Source organism: Egretta garzetta, unplaced genomic scaffold (genome assembly GCF_000687185.1).
Source record: "Egretta garzetta isolate BGI_Z169 unplaced genomic scaffold, ASM68718v1 scaffold32, whole genome shotgun sequence".
In the NCBI taxonomy this organism is placed as follows: Eukaryota; Metazoa; Chordata; class Aves; order Pelecaniformes; family Ardeidae; genus Egretta; species Egretta garzetta.
The window spans coordinates 1784066-1801416 of NW_009259035.1; the positions used below are offsets into that span (position 1 = coordinate 1784066).

The window sequence follows — 17351 nt, forward strand, 5'->3', positions numbered from 1 at the left end:
GTTCATCTTGCTCCGCCTTCCCTTCCAGTCAAGCATCTTCAAAAGCAGTTTTTGAGCCCATTTGTCAGCCCAGTCACCATGCTCAGAGCATCAGCTTTGCAGAGGCAGAGCCCCACAACCCTCAGGCGATGCCTCAAACTCGGCACCTCTGAAAAGCCAAGCCCCAGGTCAGCACACAAGTTCTCCGGACTTTCTGGAAATAGGAAATTCAGTCGTCACTGATTTTATATAGAAAGAGCAATTCTACAATCAGTAAAAAAAAACCAACCCCAAATTCCCTACCTGGGAGTCCCCCTCCTAAGTGCTTTCACTAACACACGTCACTGCCTTACGCATCCAGACGAGTGACGGGCATGGGCAAACCCACTGAGAGAAGGCTGGGCTGCCTTTTGAAGTGTTTATGGGATCCTGAAGAGACCAAAGCACTCTCAGCATCAGTTTTGGCCAAGAATTAACAGCCCAAATAGCAAGCAGAAGGGGGCAAGTCCAAGTACCACAACCCAAATACATCTATTTGTGAGCCCACTTGCCCATACAGAGAAGGAAGGGGGCAAAGTTGTTCTGGGGGTCCTCTTCTTGCCTCCTCCGGTGTGACTTGCACGAGGCCTGGCTACGATGACTGGCACTGCATTTGATCTCAGCTTCTGCACATTAGCTCCTTGGGGGATCAACGCAAAAGCAAGCATTACAGAAATGCTCCCCTGGGACACCGGGGTCGAGCCCTGGCTCTGGGCAGAGCAAGTTGGTGCACACAAGCCCCTGGAACAGAAGAGTGAGCCCAGGTGGCCCAGGACTGCAGAACTGTGAGCCCTCAGCTACATTCCTGAACTCGCTGCCTCTCTCGCCTTCAGGCAGCATCTCTCTGACATGAGCAACCAGATCAGGTGTCCCAGGACCTTTCTGAAAGCCAAAAATGAATTAGAAAACATTGAATTGTCAAAACCTGCACCTGAGACACGGGCCCTTTCTACAGGCAGAGCATGGCTCTAGGCTTTCAGTTCCCTGCAGTGTCCTCTGCACTGGTAATACCACCACCACACACCGGGAAGAAAAGACCATCCTCTGTTGCCATCATTGCTGCAGCCCACATAGCCTGATTGCTGATGTACATAAAACCACCAAAATTTAGGCTCGTGAGCATGTATGACACCCACACGGGCTGTTCAGCTTGGACTCTTACATCTGTATCAGATGACGAAGCACATGTACTAACGGGGTGGGTCTTCCAGATATCTTCCAGATACTTGCCACCAGACATTTAACTGACCAGCTACGAAAATCCCAAGGGATTCTGACTTAAAGCTTTTGAAACCTCTTTTCTTCCCAGTTGCCCAAACATGGTCATAATGTTACAGTCTCACCTTCCAAGTGGAACAAGCCAGCAAAAGCCTTGCTGCACAGCTCATTTTCTTTGCTATCCCAAACAGATCCAAGTACTTTCTTCTACTTAAGTTGAATTAGCCATCAAAAAAGCGGGAAGAAAACCCAACTCAAGCCTAGGGAAAACTGTAACTCACACCAGCTCTGGGTGATGACCGGGAGATCCTTACAGCACTTATCTGGAGCAATAGAAGATGCTGGACTCCAAACAGTCAGGTCAAAAGTCTGAGCAAATCTTTACTGTAGCTACAAGAGAACAGTCTTGGTGCTATCTGACCTGTGCTTTCACATGAGATCAGTCAGGGCACTTGTCTGTTAAACTAAAGTAGAAGCTATTTGATGATTTAATCACTATTCATCCTACTTTGCCTCTTGCTATGATATCCTGGGAAAAAAGAATAGCATGGCTGGATTTGATACTCTAAATATTACAGGATCTGTAAGCAAATCAAAACAGAAGGATCCCTTCAGTGAAGTCACTGGGCGCAGCGTCATGTCTCCTATACTGGCAAACTCCATTTTGGGCATCAGGCCTGGAGAAAGAGTGGGCAACAGCTGAGCGTAGAGAGTGATGAAAAGCCACCTTTCCTCCCCCTCCCGCCTCTGGGAATGGCCCTTCAGTTCCCAGGGAGCTCCTCAGCTCTCCCCAGCCAGGCTCCCGCTGCATCCACTTCATGCATTTGTCCATTTGGCACGCTCTCCTCTTTGTTTACTGGCAAAACCAATCTCCTCCTTTACATGATCTTGGAGCTAATATCTCTTTTACTGATCAGGACCTCCAGCAGCCTCAACTTGGCCTTAATCTGCTTGTATTCATTGTATTCTTCAGCCATAGGAGTGCGGTCTTCTTTCTGCACGTTCCTAGTGGGAGCAAAAGCAGACCATGAGGATTTCTGTAACAGGACGTATTCCCTCAGCAGCCTCCCTCCCTTCCCCAACAAGACCTACAAAGCAGCTCCCTCTCCTCCACTCCCCATCAGGGAACAAAATCAAAACTTTTATGCTTTGAGCGGAGGGAAAAAAAAAAAAAAGAGGGGCAAACAAACTGCTCCAACAAAGCGTGGGGCACTTGCATATTGGGGCTGAACACAATGCCATGGTTCCAAAAGCAAAACCTTATTTGAAGCATGCCCTACTTCTCTGAAATGGCCAGCCTCTATACAATATTGAAAAACATTTCAGGACCCATCTGAATGTCAGCCTGCTAGCATGGCAAAATAAAATACAGCGTCTCCTGGCTTGGCACCACATCACTTACATGAACAGGCACGCTTGTGAAAAGGAAGATGATATCTGACCAGATTTCTCTTAGCTTGCATGAAACTTTTAAGTTTTCAGTGATTTTACAAGAACCTCTAAGGATGATGGCTGGTGGCAAGAAACTAACATGATAATTTAAGAGTATAAATACATTAAAACATTCTATCAGCTCATTAATGAGGAACATTTTCTGAAAACAATACACCCAGCTACACTAAAGCAGAAATACTTGAAACTAGTGTCCAAATACCTCACAGACAAGCGAGAATAGGACAGAAATCTAAACATACAGCGTTAGGAAAAAACCCAAGTATTCTATCATTGAGAAACTCTCCCATCATTCCTGTCAGCTGTGCTAAAGGCAGCTGGGTTTTCACAATCTGCACTTTCACTGCTCACTGCTTGTCCTGAGACAAAGTTTTCAAAGAGGCTGTAGTCCCTGAAGTTCTTTGGGGAGGGAGGAGTAATTAATTTTAATGGGTAACTGTAATGAACGTGGGTAAAACACCAATGATGATGATAAAGAAGAAATATGTAGTAGTGAATTCAGGTAACTTTCCGTATTTGGAGGCCTTTGTAGATGCCAAACACATTAAAAGCAGCTGAAGGGCAGAGAGAGACCTGAGAAATGATTACCTTCCATTTTGTCGGAAAAAGTTATCTTCAAAGTCTCTCAATTTTTTTCTGATTCGCTTTTTCTCTTCCCTGACTTCTTGGAGCTGCTCTAAGAGTTCAGAGCTGTTGGGTTTAAATATTAAAAGATTATACATATGTACACAATTATAACAGGAAACATACAGTAAATCTACAAATGTATGGTTGTAGATATGCCAAGCAACGGAGCTTCTCTGGCAAGCAGCTATGGCAACCTGATGTTACTTGCAACAGAAAGCTCAGCAAAAGGATCGTACATTTAATGCTGAAGCCTCTAAGGAGGTCAAGTGTGCATTTCACAATTCACCACCAACTTCTGTGAAACTTATTTGCTGAAGATGGGTCTGGTTTTCGTGACTTTGATAGGATCAAGATTCAAGGGTCATGACTTAAGGCTACAGCCTACGTGCATTTGCATCAGACCTAGGTGCTTGAAACTAGCAAAGCTCGTTCGACTTGACCTCTCCAAAACCTGAAAAACCTTGTAGGGTACAGGGTTGTTTTCATGACAAAGGCTTGCCACTGGTGAAGCGGTGCTACTATTTGGTGCTAGAATCCAAAGATGCAGAAGTCAAGTATCAGTATTGAGACAAGGCAGTTTTTTCCAAAACCCTATCATATGAGGGTCTATTGCATTTAAAAACAAAGCGCAAAAACTTCTGACTCAGATCATAAATGAAAAAGAACAAAACAAAACCCAAAACCTAGACACTTTCCTGACAAATAAAATCCTATCTTAGCAAGAAATAACTTTTTGGAGTTGCCTGTGAATCCAACATACATGGATGCCTCATGGAGATTTGAAAGCCCCATATCCTGATTGCTCCTAGATGGCATCTTATCATCCACCGGGGAAACAAAGCCGTCAGCATCATCTTCTAGTTGATCCAAGAAGCTACGCACGTTGAAATCTGTTTTCATGGTAATTGTGAAATCTGGCTTCACGTTGCTGTCTTCCTCAGACCCCTCCTCTTCCTCCTACAGAGAGGGACAGAGCACCCCCGTAACAGAATAGGTTACTGCTTCCCTTCTCAGAAACGGGTACCTCCTTTCACCACATGCACTGGGGAACAGATACGAAAAGTGGATAGGCAGAGCAAGCACTTTCATTGCTAAGCAATACAGGACACCAGAAGACCACCAGTAAGACACCCTGTACCCAACCCAAAGCATGTCAGGGAAACTGCAACCACCAACTCAGACTGGTTAATGAGACCCATGGCAACAAAACAGAGTGAAAAAATACCTTGGCTTCTTAGCAACCTGTTGCTTTGTTTAATTTACATATGTGGATGTAAATAAAAATACTTACAGCTATTATGCACACCCCTGTCAGCATCGATTGCCAGTTTAAATGTGAAATATTCTCTCAATAGATGCAGCTCAACAGCTCTCTCTAATGGCTGAATCCAAGGCCTCAATGCTTGTACAGTGATACCAATGAGCTCAGATCAGTCTTTCAGTGGCCCAAATATGGGATATGATTGACTGTATAAGGACTGCTGTCGCTAACATCAGCTCTGTAACGTTTAGCTGGAATACACTAAAAACTGGAGCGTAAACACTCTGCCGAGTGCAATTTCCCCAATGAATCGACGAATTGGCTGTGCTCAATTTTTTTGCAAAATTTATAGGCACAAGATTTGGAAGTCTCTGCTGCACTCAGTACTTCCTAATTCATAGCATTCTCAAGTGTAGGGCTTGTCCTGCGACACTGTCCAGAAATCATTTGGATTTCCAGGGAACAGGGCTCTGTTTTCTCTGACTTACAGAGACATTTCTAGAAGGCAGTTTTCAACCTTAACACAAGCAAGGAGGCATGAGCATTAGAGGAATATAATAAACGCCAGCATGGACAGTAAGTCTCTTAAATATGTATGTGTGTATATATATTTATTTTACAACCACGTAACTCTAGCCAGGAAGGATCTAAGCACATGCATATCTTTAAAAGCTTTTGAGGGCTAATATCACTGAAGTCTTCAAATGTATAAAAAAAATAAATTGTTGCACTGGGATCAAAAGAAGCCATTTTCTTTACTTTTTTCCATGTGATTCCTTGTGAATAGTTCAATTCAGATTGCTCCCCCATTTCAAGCAAAAGGGGAGAAAGTAACACTAGGACCTGGCATAGTCCCATTAAATCCTCAAAGACAGTAATTTATAAATGCATACATTTACACAAAACCAGTTTGCCCAGAGTTTTCTTTTTCTGTTAAAGCTCTAGGCCATGAAAATGCACTGCAAAGCCACAGGCTGAGAATTACAACCAAGATGGAGGCTTGAGGATAAAAAAAAAGATTAGCTGGAGAGAAGTGTTGAGTAGTAGTAGTAGTAGTAATAATAATAATAATAATAATAATAATAATAATAATAAAAGATACAGAGAGTTTGAAAACATCTCAAGAAAATCTGCGGGAACTTATGAAATTTAAAACAATATTGAGCATATGATTAGGTAAGACCATTTCTCCAGACGTTAACTTATCTGGCTTAAACAGAAGGCATAAAACAGCAGTCACGTATTGTCCTTAAACCCTGCAAGCAACTTCAGGCTGGGCCAGGAAGGGAGACCATTGCTCACTGCCTTTTAGCAGTCCCCAGGCATGCTGTCCAGCCCTGCCGGGTGACAGCAGCTAGGACTGACACGGGAGAACACCGATCCTGCTGCAGCATGGAGGAGGATTTGCTAAGTCAAGCTAAGCAGTAAAAACAGTATGCTTTATTTTAGGGGAACCTCTCTGGCACCAAAGGAGGAGATCCCGTGCCCTTTCCTGGGAGAGCAAGTTGCTTCTGGATTCCCCTTCTGGAAAGAAAGGAAAGGGACAAAATTCATAAGCTCCTGAGGACAGAAGCGAGGTGTAACCTGAATCTGTGGATCTGGCAGCAGCCTCTTCCCCACAGATGCCCATGAGCCTGTCTCACTCGCCTCACTCCAGGGCACCAGCGTGCTGCCCAAGCCAGGAGCGAGCCTCCTGCCAATGGAAGCCCATGGGAGGAAAAGAAAGTGTAGGAATTTCACTTGTTTAGACCTCAGTGCCAAAACACTACATCTGGCTGTCACAAGACCTCTTAAAGCATTTTGCTGTTTAAACAAAGGAGTGAATTAAAAGGATTCTTAATGAGAGCTCAAATGGAAATGGCCATCTAAGGCCTTCGCTTTAAATAAGTGCCACATGGGAATTTTATTTTAAACCTGCACTGGCACTTACATCTCAAACCAGAATGATCTTGACTGACTAGATCTGTTTGGTTTGCTCCTGCTTGGATCTTTAGGCAATCATGAGGCATTTCAATTTTCCAGAGTTACAAATATAAAAACTGCAGAGTATCCCGTCATCAGCACTCCCAGCAAGCAAGCTTCCCAATGATTTTTTTCAACATAGACAATATTCAAGATATTGTACCCAAATGTTTGGTGAGGCTTCACCTCAAATCACCTTTCAAGCTTTTATCCAACTCTCCCAGATGCTTCAAAAAAAAAGACTAAATCCAAAACCAAAAAACCCAACTGTCTCAGGGGCCTGTCAAGATAGGGAGTGCTCTGCCTATAGGGGACCTATGCAGGAGTTAAGTTTTGGGGCCTTCTGGCAATTTCCTCACTTTTGTTCTGAGTGCATGAGCTGCTGTGATGCTGCCCTGGCGCAGCACCAGCCATGTTGGTCATCAGATATCACCGTAATTGATAGCTGTAAGTTTTGACTCTGGGTGCAAGCACAGGTGAAAAACAGAGAACGCATTAAAAGAAAAAAACCAAACCCACCCCCCACCCACAGACCACTATTGCAGATTTGATCCGGTAGTTTTCTAGAAAATACTGAGAGCCCAGTGATGATTAGCCAGCCTCCAAACAGCCGATTAACATCTTCAGTCTGCAATCTGGTTTTAATGAGTATGTGCCTTGAAAAGTCCATTAATATACAATCTACTGTAATTGCCTAAAAATCAAATCACCTTGGATGTCTAGGTCTGCAGGATTTACTCCACTAACCAAACTCTGTCTGGATAACAGGTAAGTGACCCAAGTGTGCCAAAGCACTTTTTTCCGCTGTTACTTTGCAAGGGTAATGAAAGCAAGCCAGGGCCCAGCTCCATGCTGCATGTCCTGGTCAACCGCTGGACTTCCCTTCTTCTCAGGGAAAGAAGGCCCAATATCGTAGGAGTCTTCACCATCAAGAATTACTACCCCACAGCAGCACAAGAAAGAAACACAACAATCCTGCCACCCAAATCTGACCAAGCATTATCTAGCACAACCGAGTTGTTCTTACTTCCACCCTCACGTGACTTGGTTAGAAACACCATTCACAAAGTGGTGACAAAGAGCCCTGGATAAAATAAGCCTGTGAACAGGAGTAGGTATGGGTCTCATAAGTGCCCCGGTTGGCTCCACGTGCGAGTGTTAGTTTTGTGAGAGCTCATTCCTGCCACAGTGCTGTGTGCAAGCCACAGAGCTTTGGAGTGAGAGAAACTACCGCAAAACAAGTTAGTGTCATTAAAAAGGAAGGAGGAAAGCAAGAAAAAAGCAACGTACAAAGGTAATTGTGATTTTTTTTTTTTTAAGCAAAATAAAATATATTATGTGCAGGTGGGGGGGGGGAGAAGGATGGGAAAGAATGCAAAGCCAAGGAAATACTGTAGTCTTATCTACAACAAGGGAAGAATTTGATCAGAACTGGTGAGGCTTAAAGCAGCTACTGATTTTTCAGGAGGACACTGCAAAAAAATCAACACTGATGGAAAAAAAATATCAATCAATCATTCTCTTTCATTGGTATAAGGGGAAAATTGATGCAAACTGAGCAATTAGTTAGCAGCTGGAGGTCTTCACCTTTATCTCCTTGAAGAAGGAAGCTGTTTCGCCCTCGATAATTGGCTGCAGCAAAGGGCTTCTCCGCTTGCTGGAAGGGGAACCCTGTGACAGGTGTTAACAAGTACGTTACATTATGAACCCCTTTCTCCTCCACCACCTGCTCTCAGCTCATTCTCACCCATGCATTCACCCTCAGCTCACTGCTGGACCATCAGGAGAAATCTATTCCTTAAAGAAGAAAAACATGCTGGGCAAACCCCCTGAACCTTGGGCTGGTTTCTCTCAGGATGCTGCTTAGCAAGGAACATCACTGCCAAACACTTTTAAGGAAAAAAGCTTGGATGCTTGAATACTAGCTGGGCAGGAACTACAAAGTAAAAGCTGCAAGAAAATAATCCCCATCCCAAGGCCCAGCCACACACACAGCGTTTGGTTGGCTCACCAGAACTACAGCGTAAGTCCAGCTAGACTGTCCAGGCTTCCTCTCCAGGAGCCCCATTTCCCACTGAAGTGCCTAATGATGTAGAGATGGATTTTCAAATGCATCCTGCCTCTGTACGAGCCTCTCACTGTTCACACTAGAGGGGCTGGGGAAAGCCAGTCTTGTCTCTCCTCTGCTAGTCACTGTGCAATTTCAGTTTTGTAGCTAAACAGGACCTGAGCTCTCTTTTGAGAGCTTTCCACTGAACTGCCTACGCACAGCTACACGGTTTCTTCCTCTTGATTGCCAGCACTGTCTTCACAGCACACATTTTGGGGAGTACTTTGCATATTTGATGAGGAACAGCTTTTTGTTTTGTTTTAAATGCAGGACCACCTCCTACTATTTGCAGAAAAAAATCCCACTTCTCAGTGCGACTGCACGGAGTAATGCTGTGTCAGTCCACTCTCTTCACTGGTGGTCTACAAAAAGCAGCCAGGACATGAGTGCTGCTTGGGAAGAGCAAAAAAAGGATGATACATGACAGACAAATGGGAACCATTGTAAGACAATTTTTTTTTCCCATAGACAGGCTAAACGTATTCTGTGTGTATTTTTAAACTCAAATAATTTTTAAAAATAAGTGGCCTGCACAAGTTGTCTAAAATTAGAAAGAGTGCATTTGCTCCCTAGAGGGGTGCACTGGATTTCTTGATGGTGACAGTACCTCCTTGCCAAAGCACCACCTCAAATGAGGGAATGTCCACTATTTGCAGGATCTCTTTAATACAAATAAAGTATTAGGAGACTGTGGGCCCTCCCTCTCAGCCAAGGAGACTGGTGTCTCCCATGGGACCCATGCAAGTCTCTGTTCCTGACAATCCTGCGTAACCAAGCAGCATGGAAGATCTACAGCTCAGAGTGGATTGGTAAGGAAAAGGAAATGAGGCTGTAGCCAAACACAAGATGATGGAATAACAGCAGTAGCCCAATGGAAAGAGGAGAAACAACACAAGGTGAGATGCACCCCATGGCTCATTGGTGGGCACTGGACTCCCTTGACCAGCTTTGCCTGACTTCAGCACATGGCATGTCATTGATTCACTCATTTGCTTGGTCTTTGAGTGATAAGGGAGGCTGGGACTTGGCCTTAGTGATTGTGTTGTATGCAAAAGTGTGGCAATTCCTGCTTCCTCAGCTCGAAACCCAAGAAATAGTCCCCAAAAGAATGTTCTACTTACAATGATAGGGATGGTGTTGGCTCTGGAGAGGATCTGCTTGACCAAGCGATACCTGTCATACAACGGCTTCATCACCTGTCGTTCATTTTTGGTAACCTGAAAAGGAAAAAGAAGCAAGGGGGCTTAAAAGGAATTTCATGAGGATGACAGGTTAGCAGCATTAGCCCTGAAACTGGTAATGGAAGTGCTCGTGTACGTCATTGCATCTCCTGTCCTGGGTGCCAGATGAAGCAGCACCCAAGCTGTGGGGCATCTTGTAATGTGGCTGTATGAGACAGGTGGTTTAAATGACCAACTTAGGTATCATGTGTCCACAGCACAAACTGACCCACAGAGGCAGTCGTCTGTGCTTGTAATCACGTCTACCATTACAAGGCACAACATGAGGTTTCCCACCCTTATTCTTGTCGCTAGGACCTCAGAAGCAGTGTTTATGACCCAGGAAAAGAGAAAGGAGCTGCAATGACTGGCTACTGCAATGAAAAGAGACTTTCCCACGGTAGGTTAAACTACAGATTTCACAAAAGCTGACTTTCTGGCTTTGCTATTCCTCCTAATTTCCTGTCCCAGGCAGCAGTTCTTCATCTTTTTAACCCCCTAACCCTCCCCTCCACTCCTCCTCCCAGCAGCCTTGCTGGGGAGAAGTTACCACAGAGCTGAGAAGGGATGAAGGTGCCAGGGCTATGTGGACTACAGAAGACAGAACAGCGCTGTGACACCAACCCCAAGCCTTCCTTACATTGCTCTGTCCCTAACTCCACTCCTCCTAGCTGCATGTTGCGCTCCCTCCTCAGTTTGAGTGTTGTGAACTGAGAGTGTTCATTTCTGTTTTTCTTTCAGATCCAAGCTAAGCCAAAAATCTCAGTTGTACTGACAGTGCAGGGGAAGGGAAGACCTAACAGACAGCAGCTAGCGTGGGAAAGCAAAGGTCTGTCCAACTAAGTACTAGTTGTAAGGAAGTTGGTCTTATTTCTTCAATGTTTTGTTACAGCAGGGTTAGAAAACAAACAAACTACTCAACAGAACCAACCTGATCATCATCTTTCTTTGTATTCAGCACTGTCTCACCCACATCCTATGACTGTCCTTCCATCACATTTTTGTCTAACTTTAGATTACAAAGCTCTTATGAGGGGAAGCTTTAACTGATTCTGATGTCATGCCTATCTGCCTCAAGGCTTTTTACTGCTCTGGTAATCACCAGAGCATCTAGAACAGCTGCCATATAAAAATCAACATCAACAGGGTAACCCCTAGCAAGCTTTGTAGTTTCCTTTTCTACAATAGAAATAGGAGGAAAGGGAATACAGCTTGAGACAAGGAGGAATTTTTAAAATTAACTGTCTTATTTTTTCTGCAGTTGATTTTCCCTGGAGTAAATTTTCTGAAGCTTTTGCATCCTTCCTCCAGAGCAGGAGAGGGTATTGGTTTGGAAGAGAGCTGTAAGTATTGCCAGGAGTGGGACTGCCAGGGATGAACTCTTAAGAATCTGTAGGTAGCATCTTCCTCCTGATAACCAAACCTATTTCCTATGTTGGGGGCAGATGAATAGTGAGGAAGAAGAAAGAAGACCCTTTTATTCCTTTCTGGGTTCAATGCAAACATTCCCAAGCCTGAAAACGGGTATACGGATGGGCAGTCCAAGCTCTAGGGCCTGCATGTCCCATACCTCCGAAGCAGCCGGGCTCCGATACTCGACAGCCTCAAGCTGGCTGTTCATTGAGTAAGCAGCTTGCAGGGATTAGAGGGATGTGAGCAGCACCAAACAATTCCCTCGGACCTCTCTATATTGACTTTTGTGTTGATGTGTCTGCATTCAGCTGCACTGGCTAGCAAGTCGCCTCCAACTTTGGATGTTTCTCTGAGACCAATCAAGCGTACAGGTGGAGAAACTGGGTAGCATATATATATATATATGTATATAAAAATGTATTATTCCTAGCTTTAGTAGGTTAGCAGTTAGTAGAACAGGAGGCACAGCACTACTGTTGGCTCAGACAGTCTTTGTTACTTAGAAAAAAAAAAAATACTGAGGCTTATGCTGAGGTTGAGGACCAAACCTTCAATTAACAACATTTCAAAGTCAATAAATAGCACCATTCTGTACAGAAATATAAACATAAGCCTTGGAATGGTGAAAAAATCCTTAGGTATGTTGAAGAATGGAAAAAATAAATGACATGCTTCAGTGTCTGAATATCAGTATGGTGGAAGAGCATGGAGAATTAATTTAGGCATTACAAGTTAAGTGTATGGGGCCTGAGTCAGCCCTGCAGACTCACACCAGCACACTTAACAGAAAGCAGATTCTGAAAGAAAATGTTTAGCACATGGGCAAACTGTCTCACTAGGTAAACATAAGTAATACCAGCAAAACCCGAGTATATTTTGGGAGAGCATCAAAATGCAAGACTGTCGGAATAATGGAGCCTTTGACACAACTCTGGGGCACACTCCACGTGGCAAAAGAGCAGCAGCCGGGGAAAAGACCATTGCTTGCATTGTTAGAGCAGCTCGAGAATTTCTGCAGAGATGGACTTTTTGGCTTAACTAAAACACAGTTCAGTTCCACCTTTGCAGGTTCATCTGTCACTGGTGCAGAAAGACCCAGTTGCACAATAAATCTGAGCTCCATTGTTTTTCTTCAGTTAAATATCTTTAAGAAAAAAAAAAATACTTGGCTGAACTATCCCCATTCTCCTCAAGCTCTCAGTACTTTTCCACTGCTGCAGTGCCAGAAGCTGGGAACAGCAAAAGCTGATCAGCTGCAGTCTTCCTTGCCATGCAGTTCAGTGTTGCTAGGTATAGACTCCTTACTTAAAACCAAACAAATTAAAAAGCAGTTGTATAAATAAAGCATCAGAAAGGGTTGGGGCAAAAAAAAGGTATGCTGACAAGCTAGGCTCTGGGCTTGTTCTCTTTTAAAACAGATTTAAGTGAGTTCACTTCAACAAGATGCCACCTGTTGATTTATATCTTTGTAAAAGCAGCGAAAGCAGGCTGTGTCTCATGGAGAAGACAGGGAAGGTTAAATGGATTCCCTCGTGCTGGCCTTTTGCTATTTTACACAAGAATAAAACTGCCCCAAGAATAAAATCCTCTCATTCAACTACGCTGTTTTCAGTTGCTGGTATATGCAACTGCACAATATTAGCACTTCATGAAGGCATTTAAATAAATTAGTGAGACTTTTTTAAAAACAATGGATAATGGAGGAAATAATTCGGGAGCAAAAGGAAGAGATCAGGAATCCCATGCAGCAGCAGAATGACAGATTTATCAGCTGCACTAATCAAGTACTCCTTATAAGTAGTAATTTGCTGCTCCCAAGACACTGCTCAAGGGATTAGCACCACTCTGAAATTAAGTTACTTTATCTATACAGCTGGTAGCAAAGACTATAATGTCATCGGTGAAAGAGGAGGAGAGATTCATCCAAATCCAACTTGGTGGCCTGGAAGCCACCATGTTTCTGCCACGCCAAGGATCATCAGGACACAACACTTAATTCCCTGTCTTCACAAATAATTCTCCTTTGTTAAGATCAAATGTGCAAGAAACCTCATGCCCTTTGCTTCCACTGGCACGTGGAAAAAACCATCCATTTCTCAGGGGAAGAATGAAATCTCTTCTCAACTTATTTATGTTGTGATGCTCAGCAGACAAACTGTTTCATGAATCCTTTGGCACAAGAGGACTTTACAAACAGCAAGGTGCAGGTGCTTCCCTGCAAAGAGCAAGGTGCTGGGAGAAACACCCTCTAAGAAGGAGCAATGCATGTACACCTGTCTTCCCAGTTAGCCATTAATACCAGTAAATTGCAAAATTCCTGGCTGGATGGGGGACCACACACAACTATTCCTGTGCAGACTGTATCCCCAGCAAAGCCAGTGAGTCTGCTGGGCCACAAACTGGATGTCTGTGGATCCTGGCGAGTGTGATGCCAAAATAATGCACATTCAGCCTCATTCAGCCTGCAGGCTTGGTCCTGCAGGTATCTGTCAAGCTGCGTGCAGACATCACCTTGCTGAGAACAGACTCCTCAGTAGCAGCGGTACTAAAGGATCAGGGAGGTGGATTAGAGGATGCATGGGTGGTTTGAACAGCAAGATGTTCTAGTGACTGTGACATCAAAGGAGCATTAGGGGGATTATTTACCACAGAGAAAGACGTATAAAGATGTACTTTGAAAAAAATGCTGCTGTACATACCGGTCTGCCATGAATGCTTTCGTAATACAGCAAAGCTTTTTGCAGAGCCACTTTTTCAGCTGCTATCTGATCTCTTGTCATGTCCTATGAAAAGAGGCACAGAAAGGAGGAAGAAAAAAAAAAAGTCAGATACCCAGACTCAAACAATACTGATTTGTGGCCTAACCAAAGTCACGTCATTTTGTCATTAATGTTTGGAAGACTCATCTCTGCCTTCCAGTCCTCTTTTCCCAGCTGTATTGCCAAAGAGACTGTTAATGTGAGTGGCACCCTATGCACAACACAGGCAGATTAAAACCATATAAACTTTGCACATTAAGGTATTTTATGTACATAAGGGGGATTTATCGATTATCAGTGTGCTTTGAAAAACAATGGAATGCAACTTTTAATGATGGTGGCTCTCTTTCAGTTAAGATCCAAAGTGTAAATTCCACAACAAAACACGCGTTCTTTTTCTCCAAATCTGATGCAAGCTCCAGTACCTCTTGTAAAGCTTGCCATCTTTGCTTTGACTGCCATAAACATGCTTTACCAAGAACTGAAGTGCAGTCAGACTGTCTCCTCCTGCCAATTCTGCTATGGAGTGAAAAGCTCTGGCAAACAGCCTGAGGGGACCAAGCCAAAAAAAGGGCACAGTTGGAGAAGACTTCCCTAACTAAGTTTTGCCACAGTTCCCCCACTGAACGTGCCTGACACCAAGTCTTCTCTTCCTATCACAGCACCAAATACTATCACAGACCCTCTTTATATGGTCAGGCTGTGGATTCTTGCTACCATCAGAAAACAGCCAAACACACACTGTGTTTCTTCTTCTGCAGATCTAGTAAACAAAGATAATGCTGTCTGCCACTCTCTTACAAAGCACCGCACAATTTACATGTCAGCAGACTCAAGGACTTCACTTACAAGGCTGCCCAAACCTCAGGAATTAGCAATATCAGACACAAAGACCTCCCTGCTGATAACCCTCAGAGATTACAGCAGCTAACAGAGCTCAATGTGAAACTCTGAAGAGCAGAGATAAAATGCCCCAAGAGAAGAGCAGTCAGCTTTGGAGAGAACTAGAAGAAAACAGATGACTCAAGCTCCAGAATCACTGGAAGACTCAGAATTTGCCAAAAGTCTTTGGACATAACAACAGAGATAGCCAAATACAGGGCAGGAAATATTGCAGTACTTCAGAAGAGTTACTTGGAATATTCAAGGATCAGAAAAAGAACACACAATGACATTCAATAGAAACTGAGCTCTGGGAAAAAAGTCAGATGCTAAAGGCAGAAGGAAAGAAACTAAATCAAGTGAGCTAGGAGTAAAGGCTGTAGACTTTGTGACAAAACGTAGAAAACCACAGGGCTTTCACAAGTGATTGTGCAGCCATGAGTTACCTACTTGTACTTAAAGGCCAAAAGCTGATCTGTCTATTGTACCTTAATATCTTCAGGTCGGTTTGTCTCTGTTCGTTTTTCTTGAAGCTTCTTCTGGATAGAATCAAGGGTTGCTTCCACGGCAGGCTTGGCAGATTTATCTGACAAGTCTTGCTTCTTGTCATCATCCTTTTCGAGCTGAGAGCCGAAGCTCTTGGGGAGCGTGTTGCTCCGCTGACGCACAACAGGGCCAAGGTCTTCCTCCGATATCTTCAGTTTTGACTCTAAACGGGGACATTTGGGGGAAGAAGAATAATTTCTCTTTATTAAAATGTGACAGTGACAGGATTGCTGCCTAACATCAAATTTAAATGAGGCAGAGTCCAGCTGCCCCCAAAGGTGCACCAGTGGTGGCTGCTCACCTTTAAGTTGCTTTCGGAATTTGGCCAAATCATTTGTCCATTTGAGCACTTCAGGGTTGGCTGCTTTGTCACTGTGGGAAGGCTGGGAGGAAAGAACAGTTATGCTGAATCTGTGTTAAACCAACAGGAGAGACCCACTGAAACAAGCATGTGTCACAAGAAGAGGTACAACAGAATTTGGATGCAGCACAGAGCATGGGCACCGGCTTGACAGGCACCTGCATATCTCTGACTAGCTCATTTCAGACCTTGCTTTAATTGCTCCTGCCTGTCACAACACTGTCTCTTAGGGGCATCATGAGATTGATTTTCTTTTTAGAAAACACAAAACTTTTGACGGCAAACATTGAATTGTAAGAGTGGCTCAGAGGGCCAGATGCACATTGGAATTCTTGTGCCTACTGTTTCCTAACAAGAGGGCATCTTCAAAATAGAGAGCGCCTAACATGAACAGTTTGAGAAGTGTCAGGATGCCATGTATCCACACCAAAGGCTTCCTTACATTCAAAGACACCAAAATAACCCAAATGCTAGGCTACAGCAAACTCTGAGCATTTCTTCCAGCCTTTTCTACTGCAGGCAAGATCCTTTCAGTACAACCCTTTGTGGTTTAGATCACCAACAAAGATGCATACATGCAAAGCTGTTCCTTAAAAAGCTTTCTGTGCCTCAGAAGGGCATGTCAGGAGTAATTAGAGTACAGCACACTGCTACTGCTCAGCAGCACTTGACTGTGGTTCTTTGCTCAGGAGTAAAGGCGGCTGCTCTCTCTCCTCTGCAATGCACTGGTGTCCTGGGATTGCCATCATGCAAATGAGATGCGCAACTGTGCTTTCCATAAGCTGAACTTGAATAAGTAAACAAACAGAATTTTAACATAGCTATTCCTACACACTGAGGGTATGCTTTTGGCACAGTTTTAAACAGTGATCAAAATCCTACCCTATGAGTTTATTGGGCTATCGCCTGTGCTGTACTGATAGTACATAATGCCTGGAAAGGTAATTTGCTTGGTATGGATGCACGTTGTCTTTTTTTGGGCAGCAGCTTTTTTCTTTTCTCTTTTTTTTCCCCCCTTAGAAAAGCTTTCAAGCCCTCTGTACGATTGACAGACCTCCCTGATGTCCCTTCCCTTTGTTGCTAAGGCATACCTCCATATAAACAAACCCTAGAGACTCACTCTGTATTTCCTTTCCTCTTCGAATTTGTCCTCAAATCTTCGGATCTTTTTCTTCAGTCCCTGAATCCTCCGGGTGAGTTGTGCAGGGGTAAGGTCCTCTCTGTCATCTTCGTAAGATCCCAAAGATGAACTCCGCCTCCTAACAAGAACAGAGATGGCAGGAAGAGCTTATCCAAACAGTCAAGAGTACATCTTAATGCAGAGAAAGCCACTTAAACTTTATGTAAATAAAGGCAAATCCCACAGAAGTGAGAAAGTTACGTTAATACTCTGTAATGACAGATAGCAAAAGATGCTGTAACAGCCTCTTTCAGCAACAGCAACTCCCTAGATATTAATTCACAAACACAGAAATGATTAGTTACCAAGAACTTTTCTGAAAATATCAGTTTCCTGTCAGCA

The 17351-nt window shown here is 43.8% G+C and overlaps 1 protein-coding gene across 2 annotated transcripts in view; it reads right to left on the reverse strand.

Annotated features, from left to right (window-relative positions):
- Positions 1–171: 171 nt before the first annotated feature.
- The window catches only part of FAM13A (family with sequence similarity 13 member A), a 49150-nt gene continuing 31970 nt past the window's right edge, over positions 172–17351 (reverse strand). For both annotated transcript variants that reach the window (XM_035890382.1, XM_035890381.1), the window contains 9 exons: positions 16950–17088; positions 15770–15851; positions 15411–15631; positions 13981–14064; positions 9770–9865; positions 8126–8209; positions 4076–4272; positions 3277–3378; positions 172–2241 (listed from right to left, as the gene is read on the reverse strand). In XM_035890382.1, coding sequence (XP_035746275.1) covers positions 2115–2241; positions 3277–3378; positions 4076–4272; positions 8126–8209; positions 9770–9865; positions 13981–14064; positions 15411–15631; positions 15770–15851; positions 16950–17088 — 1132 coding nt within the window. In that variant the 3' untranslated portion in view covers positions 172–2114. The remainder of the gene's footprint in view (positions 2242–3276; positions 3379–4075; positions 4273–8125; positions 8210–9769; positions 9866–13980; positions 14065–15410; positions 15632–15769; positions 15852–16949; positions 17089–17351) is intronic.